Source organism: Crotalus tigris, unplaced genomic scaffold, assembly GCF_016545835.1.
Source record: "Crotalus tigris isolate CLP2741 ecotype Arizona unplaced genomic scaffold, ASM1654583v1 scf7180000024293.1627790, whole genome shotgun sequence".
NCBI lineage: Eukaryota > Metazoa > Chordata > Lepidosauria > Squamata > Viperidae > Crotalus > Crotalus tigris.
In genome coordinates this window covers 490,184-506,382 of record NW_024100466.1, presented here as the reverse complement: position 1 = coordinate 506,382, position 16,199 = coordinate 490,184, and the positions used below count along the sequence as shown (strand labels likewise).

The 16,199-nt window shown below is 46.3% G+C and overlaps 1 protein-coding gene and 2 long non-coding RNA genes across 8 annotated transcripts in view; 2 read left to right on the top strand and 1 right to left on the bottom strand.

Moving 5' to 3' along the window:
• The window catches only part of XPO7 (exportin 7), a 42,345-nt gene extending 37,761 nt beyond the window's left edge, over positions 1–4,584 (bottom strand). For 2 of the 5 annotated variants that reach the window (XM_039324186.1, XM_039324189.1), the window contains exons 1-2: positions 4,348–4,584; positions 2,506–2,686 (exon numbers count right to left, since the gene is read on the bottom strand). In XM_039324186.1, coding sequence (XP_039180120.1) covers positions 2,506–2,529 — 24 coding nt within the window. In that variant the 5' untranslated portion in view covers positions 2,530–2,686; positions 4,348–4,584. The remainder of the gene's footprint in view (positions 1–2,505; positions 2,687–4,347) is intronic. The other 3 variants (XM_039324187.1, XM_039324190.1, XM_039324188.1) reach the window with 2 other exon arrangements.
• A 298-nt stretch (positions 4,585–4,882) lies between these two features.
• LOC120299397 lies at positions 4,883–7,226 on the top strand. The gene is made up of 2 exons (XR_005554410.1): positions 4,883–5,334; positions 6,952–7,226. It is a non-coding gene; the product is annotated as an uncharacterized LOC120299397 (long non-coding RNA).
• Positions 7,227–8,261: 1,035 nt separating this feature from the next.
• On the top strand, positions 8,262–15,128 carry LOC120299396. 2 transcript variants are annotated; one of them, XR_005554409.1, is made up of 2 exons: positions 8,262–9,735; positions 12,643–15,128. It is a non-coding gene; the product is annotated as an uncharacterized LOC120299396 (long non-coding RNA). The 2 variants fall into 2 exon arrangements; XR_005554408.1 differs by having other exon boundaries at positions 11,657–15,128.
• The last annotated feature ends 1,071 nt before the right edge of the window (positions 15,129–16,199 follow it).

The window sequence follows — 16,199 nt, the reverse complement described above, 5'->3', positions numbered from 1 at the left end:
GAACATAAATAAAAAACAATTATAATGTTGAGCATTGTATAGTACTGAATTGAGACTACTAGGCTCTGAATTCTTCAAAATTTCAATTAAGAATTTGAATGAAGAGGTGGAGAGAAAGCTTATAACTTCAGGTAATACAAAACGGGTCATCCTGGAATATTCTATACCCTAGAATATAAAAACCAAATTTAACATCAGCTTCATAACAACATATTGGAAAAAGATTGGTTGCTAAAAATAACCAACCTCACATGGGGGTGGGGGGCAAGATGGTCTATTTATGGGCAAAGTTAGAACCTACAGATAGAAGCTGACTGAAACTTTGTTACAAAAAGAATCAATAACTGAGGACTGTAAAAAGATACAAGAACAGAATGGGATGCTAGTAAAGACTTTACGATGGTTATATAGCAAAATAGCAAAAAAAGACAAAGACGATGCAGTTCTTAAAGGAGATAAAAATGACAGAGGAAGAACTAAAGAGCTCTCCAAGAAGAAAAAGTATCTCACAGTAAATGACTGAGGCGCAAAAGACCAGGTCCACACGTGAAGGTTGAATGTAACTGATTTATTGCTACAAGCCTGTGCACGGTGGGCACCTGGTTAGAGTTAGATACAGGTCAATGGCATTCAAGGGGGGGGGTGGACTCTGGGAGGTGAAATCCACTGCAGGTTAAGTTCCACTTAGGATGATTTATTGCTTAAGCCTCAACACAAGAGTCTAGTCAGCTAAGGGTCAGCACTAAATTGCTAGATAAAAGTCAACTGAGTTGGGGGGTGGACTTGGAGTATTTCTGGACATGTAATTTGTGGACATATTGGCTGCGTCCCCTCTTGACTCCATCCCCTCTTGGCTCTGCCTCTTCCCCTGTTGGCTGCCTAGTATGACTCTAAACTCCCTCCTCTAAGATGCTAAAATGTATAAACTTTTGTTTAAATTTGAAACAGAAAAGTAAGTTAAAAACTACATGATAGAATGGGCTAAGAATTTTGGTTATAATATATGGATCAATGGAAGCGTCGTAGTGTAGGGCCTGTTGCCTCCACCAAGAGACCCAGATCCATGGGACATGTGCTGCTGCTCCCCATCTTAGCTCTGCTTTTCCTAGTGTGCTGGACAAGGAAGGAGCTTCTGTAACTGTCCCTGTGGCCCCAACTGCACCAGCTGCAGCTTCTGGTGCTCTTCAAGAACAGCCTTATGTAGAGTACACCGCTGTAGTCCGACTGGGCAGTGACCAAGGCAAGAATGACCATTACAACCTCTTGGTCCATTAGAGCTAAAGTAGTGCACAATGCCAAGTTGCACAAAGGGTTTATCTTCTAGGAGATTTTTCGATACTGTTGTCTCTCCACAAAAGCGTCCTGTGTCTGACTTAAGAATTCCTCATCCACCCTGATAAGCTGGGAAGGAGAGTTTAGTTCAGCCTAAATAGAGAAAAAACTCCTGTTTGGGTTTCCTGTTCATTTCTTCACTGCGTTCATTCTCTGGGAGTTGCCACAAAAGCTGGGAGCAAGTGCTCCAGTCACACAAAACTGGACAACCAGCACAAACCATTCGGCAGTCGGTCCCCTCCTCAGCTCTTCCTCCTCTCTGCCAAACTGCGGGCGGGCGATCCTCGACACACGACCAGCTGAGCGAGATGTTTGTCCAGTGAGTTTTGCCCCATTTTACGACCCTTCTTGCCACACTTGTTAAATGAATCACTGCAGTTGTTATGTTAGTAACACTTTCTTGCCACAGTTGTTAAGTGAATCCAGTTTCCCCGTTGACTTTGCTTGTCAGAAGGCCAGAAAAGGGAATCACATGATCCCCAGGACACTGCGATCATCATAAATATGAACCAGTTGCCAAGCTAAGACAAAATTAGTCTGGCAAAATTTTGTTCCAAAAAAATTATCTCCCACAAATTTAAGGGTATTGAAGTTTTCCATTTTTATTATTTCATGCCCCAAACAAAAGGAAAATAATTTTCCCCCCTCCCGGCATAAACAGTGAGATTCAGTGGCTGTGCTGAGGCTGGGCCTGAAGGGGAGGTTCGGGCCTCGCCTCAAGGCCGGCACCACGGCTGCAAAGGCCGCTGGGCACCACCGGAGAAGGGCGTGATGGCCCCCAGGATTCCATTCTATTCTATTGTTTAGTAAGACCACACTTGGAATATTGCATCCAGTTTTGGTCACTACAATACAAAAAAGATGTTGAGACTCTTGAAAGAATGCAGAGAAGAGCGACAAAGATGATTAGGATGCTGGAGGATAAAACATATGATGAACCGTTGCAGGAACTGAGTATATCTAGTCCAATGAAGAGAAGGACTAGGGGTGACATGATAGCAGTCTTCCAATATTTGAGGGGCTGCCACAGAGAAGAAGGGGTCAACCTATTCTCCAAAGCACCTGAGGGCAGGACAAGAAGAAACAGATGGAAACTTATCATGCAGAGATCCAACCTACAACTAAGAAGAAATTTCCTCACAGTGAGAACAATTAATCAGTGGAACAGCTTGCCTTCAGAAATTGTGGATGCTCCATCACTGGAGGTTTTCAAGAAGAGACTGGACAACGATGTTCCTGCCAGAAGTCATCGAAAAGTGTGACAAATACTGTTTCAGATCCATGCCTGGGTCTGAAACTGTTTCATTCAGGATCCGCTGAGGGTGCTGTGTGACCATCTTCTCCACCACCTTCCCTAAAAAAGGAAGGCTGATAGTGGATGAGAATCCTCTACAGCTTTCTAACCCAGCAGCCTAAACTTATCGGCCAAAAAACCTGCAAACCCACATCCAACTACGTGATGGAACAATGTATTTATTAATCTTTGTTTAACTATTAGGAATTGTAAAACTAGGTTTTGTCCAACAGTATTTAAAGCAACTTACACTAACCCATCACTATTTTTAAGGAAGACAACTGGACTTTCTTGGTTTTTTCCTTAAAAAGATTTCGTAAAACATTCGCAAAATGTTTTCAAGGAAAAAACCAAGCAAGTCCAACTGCCATTTGAAAAAGCACCTTTGGGACAACCTTAACCTGGTTGACTGAGACTCTCCATAGACATTTTTAAGGAAAAAATCTGACATAAGAATTTTCAGAGCCTCAAAGTTCTGAAGCTGTGGTCTTCCAATGAGGCCTCTTCCCTACAGAGAAGAACAGAACTGCTGATGAGCCAAGGAAGTCTGAGCCACTGGCACTGATATCCGGAAGGGGGATTGTGGCGAAGGTTTCATCCATGGCCTTTGGCACCAAAGCACGATCGCCAACCAAGCTTACAAGCCTGAGAGAAGTTCCTTCTTAACGACCGAAGGACAGGCAGACAATAGGACAGGCAGACAATAGGTCGTAAGCCGAGGACTGGTGGTCCTCGGCTTACGACCACAATTGAGCCCAACCTTTATGTAGCTGAGTGAGACATTGGTTCAGTGAGTTTTGCTCCATTTTACGACCTTTCTTGCCACAGTTGCTAAGTGAATCACTGTAGTTGTTAAGTTAGTAATGTGATTGTTAAGCGAACCTGCCTTCCCTACTGATTTTACTTTCAGCTTGATCCAAGGGGGAACTGACTTCGCCCTCATATTGGGGGCCCAGGGACAGGAGCCCAGGGGAAAGCCGATACTTACAGCCTCTCCAGCATGGACCGGAGGAGGGGTGAAGTAGGCAAAGGGACCGACACGCGTTCTCTGGGTAGCCCCAAGCAACCAACAAGGGCCTCTGCACCAGATCGCTCCTCTTCTGGGTCGCCAGATTCCACCCAGGAGAGAGCGGCCGCCTTCTGCTCCCCCTTCCGTTCTTTCGCCTCACCACCCGGGGCACGTGGGGAGCAGAGGAACGCCGGGCATCGGCCAGGCCCACCTGCCCGGGTCCAAAGCCGGCGCGGAGCCGCCTCGCAGCCCCATCGGACAGGGGAGCTCGGGCTCTCGGCGAGACCGACCCCGAGGCGGAATTTCCCGACCAGCCGTGTCAGGGACGAAACGCGCGGCGGCAAGCGGTTCGCACTCCGACTGCTGGGGGGCTAAAAGGCGGGACCCCTTTCCGGAGGAAGCGGGAGGCCCGGCGGTGCCCCTCACCCGGCAGAGCGACGCGGGCAGCGCTCCCTCCGCTTCTCCCCTGCGGATCCCGGCCGTGGGCGGCTCGTCCGGCGCCTCACGCCCCCTGGCGCCCCTCGAGACTGGGTCCCGCGCCCGCCAGGGACGACCCGGGCCTGCTCCGCGCGCGCCCCCCGGGCTCGGAAGGGACGGCGCGTCGCCGGCCCTCGAGTGGGCGCCGCGCCGGCCTTAAATCCGCCCGCTCGGGCTCCGGGCGGCGGCCTGCGGAGCGGCGGCGGCGAGCGCGCCGCGGGCCCCTCCGCCTCACCTGCACATGATCCGCCATTTTGCTCCATTCATGTTCTGCTCCGCCGCCGCCGCCGCCGCCGCCACCGCCGCCTCCCCCTCCCGCAGGCGACCTAGGCAGGGTTCCTGCGCGTGCGCGCGTCCGGCGGCCTCCCCACGCATTCGGCGTAAGGGATCCCCGAGCGCCAGAGGCCGCGCTGCGGCGCGTGCGTTTGGAGAATAGCGCGGTTCAGTGTAGCGGCGTAAGAAGGCCGGTCGCGCAGCAGCGACGTCGCCTGACGGGCAGGGGGAGGTGAAGGGGAGGAGCCGAGCTGTGTTTACTTGCTTCTTAAAGGGTCCGCGCGCCGGTTGCGGCCCAGAACGCGCCTGCGCGGCCCGGGTAGAAGCGCGCCGGAGCGGGCTGGCTAGTGGCCGGCGCAGCCTTTGCCCGAGGCGGGGGGAAGGCCGGGGCGCGCGGAGTGGGCGGAAGCGGCGGGGCTCTCGGGGCCGCCCGGAGGGAGCGGAACGCCGGAGCGGGCGCGCCCAGGAGTCGCCCTCTGCGAGTTGCCGAAGGCGGCGCAGGTCGGTGGCGGCGGAAATCAGCGGGCGGGGCGAAGGGAGCGCAAACGCTGCGGCCGCGGGGTTGGGGAGCGTGGCCGGGGCCTCGGCCCTTCGGCGCCCCGTCCGGAGCGGAGCGGCTCTTTCCGCCGAGGGAAGCCGCTTGAACAGAGGGCCGACTCGGCTTCCCTTCCCGCGCCGGCCCCCGGGCTGCCAAGGAAGGCCGCGGCGGCTGTTGGAGGAGAGCCAGCTAAGCCGCCCGCTTGGAGCCGCGGCGCGTCCCCGAAATTACGGCCGGTTGGGTGACCTAGGTCGGCCCCCCGGAGGTTTCCCGATCCTCGCTTTCCTGTCGCCCGGAAGCAGGCGGCGTCCTGGGGCGTTTCGGCCGCTGCCGGTTTTCGCTTTTGTGCGGCACTAGCAGAGCGAAGCGCCTGGGCGGGCGCATGTGTGTGTGTGCGCACGTTGCTGTAAGGTAAGCATTTTTTTTTATTTCTTTTCCAACAGAGAAGTGGTTTTGCATTCTCTTTAAAAGTGATAACGTGCAAAATAATGCATTCTTGCCTGCTTTTTATGTTTTCCACGCCAGTCCCACCCCCCTCCACCAGAGACCCACGGATCCCCCCACACACACCCGCCCGTCCCCCCCCACAGCCATCCCGCAACCAGAGTGATGAGCTGCCCCCCCCCCAGCCATTGACTTAGCTTGTTAAAGAGTTGGGAAAGGTGATCACATGACCCTGGGACACTGACCATCATAAGTATGAATCAGTTGCCAAGCATCTGAATGTAAATCACATGACCGTGGGAATGCTGTAACAGTCATAAGTGTGAAAAATGCTCATAAGCCACTTTTTTCAGTGCCGTTGTAACAGTCACTAAGCAAACTGTTGTAAGTCAAGGACTATCTGTACTTTATCATTTTTTCCCTTTTTTTGAGGTGTTATCAAGTTTTTGACACAATGGGTGAAAAGGTTGAAAAGCTCCGCTGTAGAATACTGTAAAAAATCCTATCTTCCTCAAATAGCTGAATCCAGAAAAAATTAATTTGCTTCCTAATGCTTGAATAGGGATTCCTTCCTTCCTTCCTCCCTCCCTCTTTCCCTCCCTCCCTCCCTCCCTCCCTCCCTTCCTTCGATTTCTCTGTATAAGCAAAAGTGACTGGATCATGAAAATGGCATGTGTTCTCTATTCTGTAAATTCCTGTTTTTCAACTTTGCAAACTATTTTTGTGAATTTTTATCCCTTCCTGTGAACCATGACTTTGCTGATGACTAGAGTGTATGTGGAGTCTGGCTTTCACAGTTCACTCTCCCCAGTTGTCAAGAATCAGATGAATAGAATAACTTTATTGTCACTTTAAATGTACACTAATCAGCATACATTAAAATGAAATTTCGTGGCATTCAACTCTCAAATGGTAGCCACCTCCAATATACACTACATAAGCATGGCAAAAGATTATGCATATACACACATATATGATACAACACAGTCTGTTTCTGATGTATACATATACATGGCGAGAAAAAAGAATCCTACGAATTTACAAGGCGGTTGGCATAAGGAATAAAGCTGTTGCAGAATCTAGTAGTCCTGCTAGAAATACTTCAAAACTTCCCACAGGCAAGCAACAGAAACAGACCGTGAAGTGGGTGTGTGGGGTCTCTAACAATGCTTCTAGCTCTAAACACATAGCGCTTGTAAGCAGTATCCTGAATAATAGGAAGCAAGCTTCCTATAATCTCAGCTATCCTTACCACTCTCTGTATGGACCTTCTACCTGAGAATTTGCTACCACCAAACCAGTGATGCAGTTTGTTAAAATTCAGTCTTGCATAGGGAAAAAAATGAGGCGGGTGGAGACCCAGTTAGCAGTAAAGATGGAGAGTATAAACAAATATTTAATATAGTAAATAAATTAAAATATGTTGCTGCTAGCAGTGCTAGCTTTTGTCCAGGGAAAGAATTTTTTAGCTGGCAGGAAAAACATACTTGCACTATCGTATTGTATTCTCCCCCCCCCCAACACTGAAGATACATTGTTCTGACACGCTCTCTCTTTCTCTCTCCCCCCACTACTTATTTTCAGTGGGGATGTCCTCAAGGGAAAAGCAAAAGCTCCAACTTCAGCTAAGGAAGCAAGCAAGCAAGAATCAAAGGAAAACCATCCATCTTGATTTGAAGAAGATCATCAAAATGCACGAGGAATGGAAGAAGGAGAACATTATAGCACAAGAAGAAGGGCTGGCCCATTCCACCATCTCCACCATCCTGAAGGATCAGAGAGGTGGTTACAAGAGCGCCAGGAATAGATCCTGTTGTAACAAGATACTGAACAGGGCTCATCCACAAAATAGTAAAAAAGCAGTTTGGATTGAAGATCAGATACAAAAGAGGATTGCAGTCCTTCTCCTTCAGGCTAAAGGCTTCCCCCATCTTTACAACACTGAAGGAAAGAGCAGATGAGGGGTGCAGGGATCCTCGACTTACAATCATAATGGAGCTTACCCATCATGGTTGTAAGTTGTGACAGTCATAAGTTGGTCGCCCACGTGACCAACCTGATTTTACAAACTTTTTTGTGGCAGTCATTAAGTTAATGCTGCTGCTGTTAAGGTACCAATGGTTTGCTATGGGCTAGTTTTGCCAAAAACCAGAAGTAAATGTTGGATCTGACAGAACTCATAAATGTGGTCATGTGATTGAGATGCTGCAAATGGTTGTAAATGCAGGCCAGTTACTAAGCGCCCACTTTGGTCACATGACCACGGGCAGGGTTCCAAATGTCTTGGGAGTGGGGGGTCTGTTGGAACTTCAAACTGAATGACCAATCCTAAGTCCAATATTTGGACTTATATTCACTGCCAGCTATGGCTGGTTTAAGTGATTACCAAAGCACACACACATTAGGTGAAGCCACAAGCTCTGAGAAAAAGCTGCTTAACTTTTTCTGGATGAACTTGACAAAACCTTGACAGGAAAGAACTGTTTGCCTGTTTGGAGTATTCTGAAAAAACAAAATACAAGAAAGTCCAGTTGCCTCCTGAAAAAAAGCACCTTTGGGACGACCATGCCTGGATGACTTGAGAATCTCCATAGACATTTAGCTATGCATTTTGGGACAACATCCTTTGAATGGTGAGAGAATATGAACGGATTTCCAGAAAACATTGCAGACGACAGGAACCGTTTGTGCTTCAGTCTGAGATTCAGACAGCACAGACTCATCCCCAACAGCCTGCACCTGTCTTCAGCCGTGACGGAAGGCTCCACACCCATCCACACCCATTTGCACCGCTCAGGTGACCCTGAGGACACAGGTAAACCTCTCTAAAGGAATGCAAATGACCATCTGTCTGCAAGCAATATAAATCCATTCATCTCCCACCATCTAGTCAGAGCTGAAGGAAGTTCTTGGCTGAGAAGCAAAATGTCTTCAAAAGAAACACAAAGTCCAGTTGCCTCCTGCAAAAAGCACCTTTGGGACAACCATACCTGGATGACTTGAGAATCCCCATAGACATTCTGGAAAAACAAAATGTCAGAGCACATCTGCCTGCACAGGGAGCCAAAGTAGCGCCTGGGTATAAAGCATTCAAGGACAGAACAACCTTGTTATTCTGAAGCCATTCCTGGTCCACAAAACAGAGAAGCCCTCTGTGTTCAGAAACTTAAGCAAACTTTGTTTATTACCAATTCATTCAAAAAGCTTGGATGACACAAGTTCTCTCTGAGAATTGGTTTAGGGGTTGGTTCATATCCCAAGTAAAGAAATATTGCTTTGACAACAGAATTCCTATTAAAGCAATCTCCACCTATATCTATAAAGGTAATTTATTTACCCCCAAACACTCTCCCTCCCCGCCCCCTGTCTCTTTCAGCTTAAGATCCAGGAAGCTCTTGCAACATTTGCTGAAGTCACAGTTGCAGTGGAGAATGAAGCACTAATGTTGTGTGACTTTTGGAAAGGCTGCAAGATCCTCATTTTATCAATAATCTTGCAGCAGCATGGCAGAATGTTGCTGCAAAATTCAGGCAAGAAATTTTGAAAAACTGTTTAAAAATGTGCTGCTCTTTGAAGGATTTGACCATGACAAAGAAACCAGGACATCTTGACCTTTATGGAATAATTTGATTTAGAGTTTGATGCTCTCTGCCACCAGATGGCGCCCTTTGCCCACTTGGTCAGAAGAAACTGCTGAGCCAGCAGGACTGAGCTGTTGTGAGGACTGGCATTCTGGAATGGGTGGCCTTTACAGGAGGCCTCCCCCTTCCTGTCTGCACATGGGATGATCCTGCCAGGGGTCAGGATCACAAGAAATGCAAGGTTAGGATCAGGTTGTGACCCAGTCCTTTTCCTAGGTACAAAGCAACTCTGACGCTAGGGCTCTATATGACAGTGCCTAGTTGGTCTCTCTCTGGCCCCTCGGACACAATGCCTGCTAACAGATGCTTGCTCTTGGGTCAACTTCTGATTTCCCTTTGCTTTGATAGTCTACTCGATGCTATGTGGTTATTTCCATTCCTTGATGGTTGCAGGAATCCTCCACCATCCAGAATCACTGCCAGTGCTGCTCAGAAGAGCTATGGGCTTCTCTTGAGACAGACTCGTCAAAAATTGGGCTAAATGTTGAAAACTGTTTAGCCTAATGAAGAGAAGGGTTCAAGAGATAGCAGCCTTCCAGTTCTTGGAGGGAAGAAGATGTTGACTTATTCTCCAAAGCCTCTGAGGCAGGACAAGAAGCAGTGGATGGAAGCTCGTCAGAGGGAGATCCAGTCTGGAACTAGAGCAATTTCCTGAAAGGGAGAACAATCAGCGGAGCAGCCTGCCTCCTGGAATTGTGGGTCCCCACCATTGGAGGTTTTCCAGAAGGTACTGGGCCGCCTTTTGTCTGGAATGGCATAGGCCCTACGCCATGAGGTCTGCTGCATGAGCAGGGGGTTGGACTAGAAGACCCCTTCTAGTCCCTTCCAGCCGTGATTCTATGATTCTAATCCGCCTGATCAATTTGAACCCTCCTAGAGTGGATAGTTGTTATCTTTTCTTTATCTTATTTTCCAGCCTGATCTTCCATTTTATTGGCACGTTTTTGCTTTTTTTTCATATTTGTTAATTTTGCATCCCAAATATTCAGTTGTAATGTAGTTGTGCTGTACATTAATTAGTTCGTTTTTTGCAGTGAGCTAGTGCTTATATTTGATATTATACTATTGGCATCTTTTAATATTTCTGCTAACTTTCTTTGGAACAAGCTTCAATGCAGACAACCTTGTTTTGTGCTGTTCTGGATGCTCTATTGTTTTTTATTTCGATTTTTCTTCTTTTTCAGTTAGAAGGCTTTGTTCTTTCTGAGGAAAAGGCAGAGAGGGATCCCTGGTTTTGAATCAAATTAAAATGATGCAATAGCTTTGCTTGCCTCCTCTACTGGTGACTCCATCTGGTTTGCCTCTACAGTCTGAGCTTTCATTTCGTTGCCCTTGGTAAACCTTAGCAGGTCTTCCAATTCTGCTTCTGTGGATACTTTGTTTTGCATTATAAATTGATGTTAATTTGCTAGCCTTTGTTTTGTTATTTTTGATTCTGGACCTCCAACAGGAAAAAGAGAAGACTCTCATAATGGAGCACAGGTTCCCTTCCATCACAAGCCAGTGATAGTTGCTGTTTTTCCTGTGGCCATGGGATATTTTTAACCCTGGACACATCTGGAGAGGGTGGGCTAGAAGGAGTTTTAACTGCAAATTCTAACTTTGGCATTGGGCTCCAATAGTACTGGATTAGCCCAGCTTTGTTTTTGTCTGAGGGATCAAGGGTGGGCTGTGTTCAGTACCAGTCTTGAAAGGAGGGTCTGGGGGGGGTCTTTTGATGGCATTCAATCATTGTTTAGCTCAACAGAAGCTTAAGAGCGCCTCTGGGGGCCTAGCATTGTTAGTGTTGCTGTGGGGTCTTCATTTTTGAGTTTCATGAATCATTTGGAACCAGGCCCCTCATTAGAATACAACACTGGCTAATTGGAAACAAATGCATTCCAAGTAATGGAAGACAGATCATCCCCCTCTGAAGTTAGCGCCCAAAGTCCAGAGTGAGGCCAGTCTTGATGGGCACTGAGCCAAGGGATGCTCTGCCTTGGGCTATTCAGCCACAGACCTGGGGCTGCTGATGCCCCCAGAGATTTTAGAGCCTTGTGATTTTAATGCTGTGTGATTATTAAATACATACAAATGATCTTGTTTATCACGTTGCTTTAATCAACATTGAAGGTATTAACAGCCCCTTTTCTCCTGGCCCTTTGACTTTGACTCTCGCCCCTCTTGTACTTATTCCTCACAGCACCTTTTCTTGTTTCAAGAAGGGGGGGGTAGTTTCAAATTGGCATTAACTCAATGGTTTCCCATTAAGATGTGTTAACCTGTTATAGTTTGTTATATTGACCTTTCTATAGGTGCAGCTTTTCCTAAAATGAATAACTTGAGAGATGGAGATACTTTCCTTCTATTTAACTTACGAGCTGCTTAACTCATGTTTTGCATCGGTCTTCATGTAAAAAGAAACTATAGCCCAACCTACCAAATTAAAAGACAGACTAGAAATAAAAATTAAAATAAGCAAGAAAAGGATGACAACATCTATTTGATCTTGATGCATATAAATCACTAGGACCTGACAGATTTCATCTCAGAGTTCTGAAGGAGCTGGCAGATGTTAAATGTATTTGTTAATTGTTATTCTCACCAGCAACTCAACACTGCTTATTTTGTATTTGGGTTCTTATTGTACGTATTTCTATTTTTCCCAGTTTCGCCCATCCTGTTCTTTTAATCAAGCATCCACATCTACACACACGGTCTGTTTTATTGGAGGATAGGTGCATGTCAAGCTGCACACAGAGTAACATGTAGTGAGGACAGAACAGTCCAGTCTTTATTCAGAAACCTCCTTCTCTGCCTCAGAAAGATCAAAACTAAAGAAGTAGAAGAATTGAAACAAAGATTTACAGAGCATCTAGAATAGCACAAAACTAACAGAATAAAGAAGGCGGCATTGAAGCTTGTTCCAAAGAAACAGCAACTATTAAAAGATGTCAATATTGTAATATTAGATATAAGCATCAGCTCACTGCAAGAAACCAACCAACCAATGAACAGCACAGCTGGGATGCAAAATCAACAAAGGAAAAAAAAAAAGCCAAACTGCCCCACCAAAATGGAAGATCAGGCTGGAAAATAAGATCTGCAAGCTGAGAACAGATGCAAGCAAACTAAAACAGATGAAAGAAAAGAAGCTGTAGGAGAAGAGCAGGCAGAGCTGGGGATGGAGTTAATTGCTGAATTTCTTTCTCTATACACATTTTGAAATTCCATGCAACCTATAAAGTTTTGCTTTATAAAATGCAAAGTATAATTTTGCAATTCCAACATCACAAAATTATTTTGTGAGATGCAATAAGTAAACCATCATTACAACCATGTTTCTGTAATGTGCTAAAATTGATATATTCTGGGGAAAAGTCTTTAAATTGCTGACTGTAAACATGTACATATATAGGAAATTCTTCACCAGAATACAAGCTGTCTTCAGAAACTCTAGGAACTCTGGTAAAAAGCTAAAGCTAAACAATTCCACCTTCGTTATACTAGGTATAAATTGATCTGGAAAATTGCTTTAGCAAGCTTTCAAGATTTAGTTACATTAAAACAATACAGTAGTTCTTTCTGAGTTTGCTATAAGGCTTGACAGAGGACAGGACCTCTTAATTCTGATTCTGTGTCTGCCTTATTTCAGAAGGAAAATTGGGCTGTAACCGTTAATGAAAGAAGGAGGGAACCGCATCTGAGGAGAGACTAAATGAACTGCTTCAATTTAATACAAGTCTCCAAGGCCATATGGATTATATCCTAGGATGTGAAAGGATCTTCTGGAGAGTCTACAGAAGGACCCTTACAGACCATCTAATTTAATCCCGATAGGTGACATCCGGCCTCCCTTTGAAAGCTTTTAAGAAGAAATCAGAGTTTTGAAGTAATTAAGCATCTTTAAATCTTAACTCTCTTCTGAAAATGTGATTTACCATATTAAAAATATTCAAAAAATATGGAACAGATAGATGCCATGATGAAATAGTGTTTAACTTAACCTAAACTAAAAAGGTTCTTTTCTTAAAATGGAAATTAGGAACTTGAGTTTTCCTTGGGAGACAATGCTGGGGTCATTGGTAGCTCATTGACCAGTTGGCAGGGATGGCCTCTGAAGGGCTTCTGCAGGGGCAAAGTGGGGCACCGAAGGAACCCGCCCAACTGGGGGCTGAACCCCATCCTCCCTCGCCCTTCCTCAGTCTCACCTCAGGAGCAGCACTGGGATCTCTTCCCTGCAAGTCACACTCCTTGGCTGCAGTGAGCAAAAGGGAACTGGGCCCCGGAGCCCTGATTAGAGTCCAGCGTGGGAAAATCAAAAAGGAGAAGAGCTCTCGCATTGAAAATTAAGGTTAGCTGAAGCAAAGGGAACAGGTGGCCTTGATTCTGACATACAGTGATGGGGTTGCTGTTTTTCATACAGAAATGCAAGTTTACATGCTAAATTACTCTGAGTCAGAGTTGACTGAGATACTGTCACAATGGGACATTTGCACAACAAACCAAATGTTTGATTTAATGTGTTATCTTAAGCTTCTCAGTCCATAAAGGCCTTTGCCGTCACAATCTTGGTAGGAAACCAAAATCCAGGAGACCAAGATGGAGAAGAAGCCGCCCCACTGCTCATGAACCTGGTGCAATTCAAAAGAAGTCAGAAAATATTTCAGAAATCCTAAAAAACATGAAGAATATTTCAACCTTGCTGAATGGTTGAGGCTTCTCATTTTGCAGTCCACGAATATATACTAAATCTGCTTGCTTATGGTGTGGAATTATGTGGCACCGAAGCTGCTTGCATTGCTGCAATGGCACTTGGCTCTACCCAGAGGGTGGCTGAATAGGGCTGTTTTGCATTGAGCTCATATTTCTCAAGAACCCCAGTCCTGGGAAGGACGGGCAATTCACCTCCCTCCCTGCCTCTTTCTGTCATTTACAAGAACCAGAGCAACTGATGAGTGCCCAGAGTTCTCCCGTGGTAACATGGGTGGCCAATAGATTTAATAAATAAATAAATAAACCTGTGTCTTTGTCGGGCTCCAAAGTAATGTATCCTCAGTTATTTTAGCTTTATAGCTTTCTTTGTGGCCTGCCATTCTGTTGGGAGGGGGGAGGCTTTGCACTGTCTGCTTTGTTGCCTTGTTGTCCTCCCCCCCCCCCCATGGAAGGTCCCACCCTTATCTGAGAGGCGGTTTGCACTTGGAGCCGGAAGAAATCGAAAGCGAGAGAGACCTTGAGCCTGCCAACACTGATGCCACCTGTGGATTGGCTCGGATTCAAATGGACACTGGGACATGGGGGGAGAGGAGTATTGAATGCTACTTTTAATATATCACTTTGTGGGTTTTTCTCTCAGATCTCGCCTTGATTCCCTGCTGTCACTGGCCCCTAATAAAAGTTTCCTTTTGAAACAATGCTTGTTTCAAGAGTTCTGCTTTCTTGGGTGGCTTAGCTGAGGTAGGTCCTTATATTCTGTTTCTGCCAATCGGTGAGATAGGCCTGAACGGGATCATTTCCGTCAGAGTCCCTGGAGACCTTTCCTGCCGAATCAGGGCTTGTTTCTCACAGCTTTTCCAACCAGATATCCCTGGGAGGGCGTCCTGCTTGTCATAATAAGTGGAGTTCTCCAGCAACCAGCACAAAGAAGCAGGTAATATGCAAACACCACGAATGTCTCTTCCTTAATTGCTCATTCTTCTGGCTTGAATTTTCCACCATTCATCTTTGTGTTCGGACGTGCCTTGACTCAATCCTCCCAGTGTATCTCCCTGAGGAGCCCAGGATGGGGACAGTGGAGGACGGTGTCAACTTTAGAAGGAGCGTGGCTACAGCCATTTTTTCCTTCTCAGTTCCAACTGACACACAGCATGGAGGGAGGGGAGTTGCCAAGTGTTGCGCTAGACAAAACAGGCTTTCTCTCTTCAACTTTTCTCTCATGGGAATCAAGGTCATTTGCTGCTCCCGAAACTGTAGGCTGGGCGCTTCGTGAAAAGCCCACCAACAAGCTGCGTGGGGAACCGTAGTTGCTTGCATAGCTTTTAGGGTTGGGATTTCTTAACTTTGTATTGGGGAATTGTTATGCATCTCTTCAGACTTTTGAAGTGTGGATACTTTGTATCAATAAACATGTTCTTTGAGGAATTTGCAAGCCTCTGAGTTCTGCTTTATTTATCTCTTGTCTCTTGGATCCTTGACAGACGGATCAAAGACGAGAGCAAAAGCTGTGTGACAGATTGTGGACCTGCCATTGAGAAGAGGGAGGAGAGCAAAAGCTTATTCAGCCAAGAGAAAGGAATAGCCCTGCCTTAACTTTGGCTGATTGATGCCAGATGCATGGGAGAGACTTTCAAGATTCCTGAAATCCCTGCGGCAGCCAAACTTAGAGCCCTTGCAATGTGTGAGTCCTGCAGGCCAAGCTTCCCCCTTTGTGTGCCTGCAAAGAAAGTCCCAGGCTTCATGTCCATCATTATGTTTCTATAGCAACAGGGATAACCCGTGCAAACCAACTCCCAGGTTCTCTGACGGGCTAGGGTGGAGAGGTGCTGGCCCTGCCTCTGGGTCCCAGGAATGCCCGCTGAGGAGAGGGCAAGAGGGGACGGTTGGAGGCATTTGGCACTCTCTGTAAATAAGATCTGCTCAAGAGGTTTGTCAGGCCTGGAAAAATGAGGAGCAGAGATGGGCAGATCAGGGGGGCCAAAATCCAGAAGATGACTAGAAGGCAACCTCTCTTTGCTGCCATTAGGAACCACCCAGATTTTTTCAGCCCAGATCCAACAACCCAAAGGAAGGCCTGCATCCCTTGTGACTAGGCTGCTACATGGAGAAAGGGGCGTGGTTTCTCCTGCCTTTTGAGTTCATTAAGCAAATCAAAGCCTGGTTGAGGGTGATCCACACTCTGACACTAAATCAGTAATGACAGCAGTCACCTAACGCTTTTAAATTACTCGACACAATTTAAACAATTAAAATAAAAACAATCCCAACCAACCAAAAGATACTATGTAAAAATAGCCACAGGCCCAACTGAAGATAACCATCCAGGGCAGCCTTTCTCAGCCATTTGACCCTCGAGGACCCCTTGAAATATTTTTCAGGCTTCAGAAAAACCCTGCAAATATAGGTCAGAAGTTACAAAATTATTACATTTATTCCATGTAAGGGTCTGCATATATCTAGCAGTGCTCTGAAAGTAAAAATAAGACAGGAAAATTA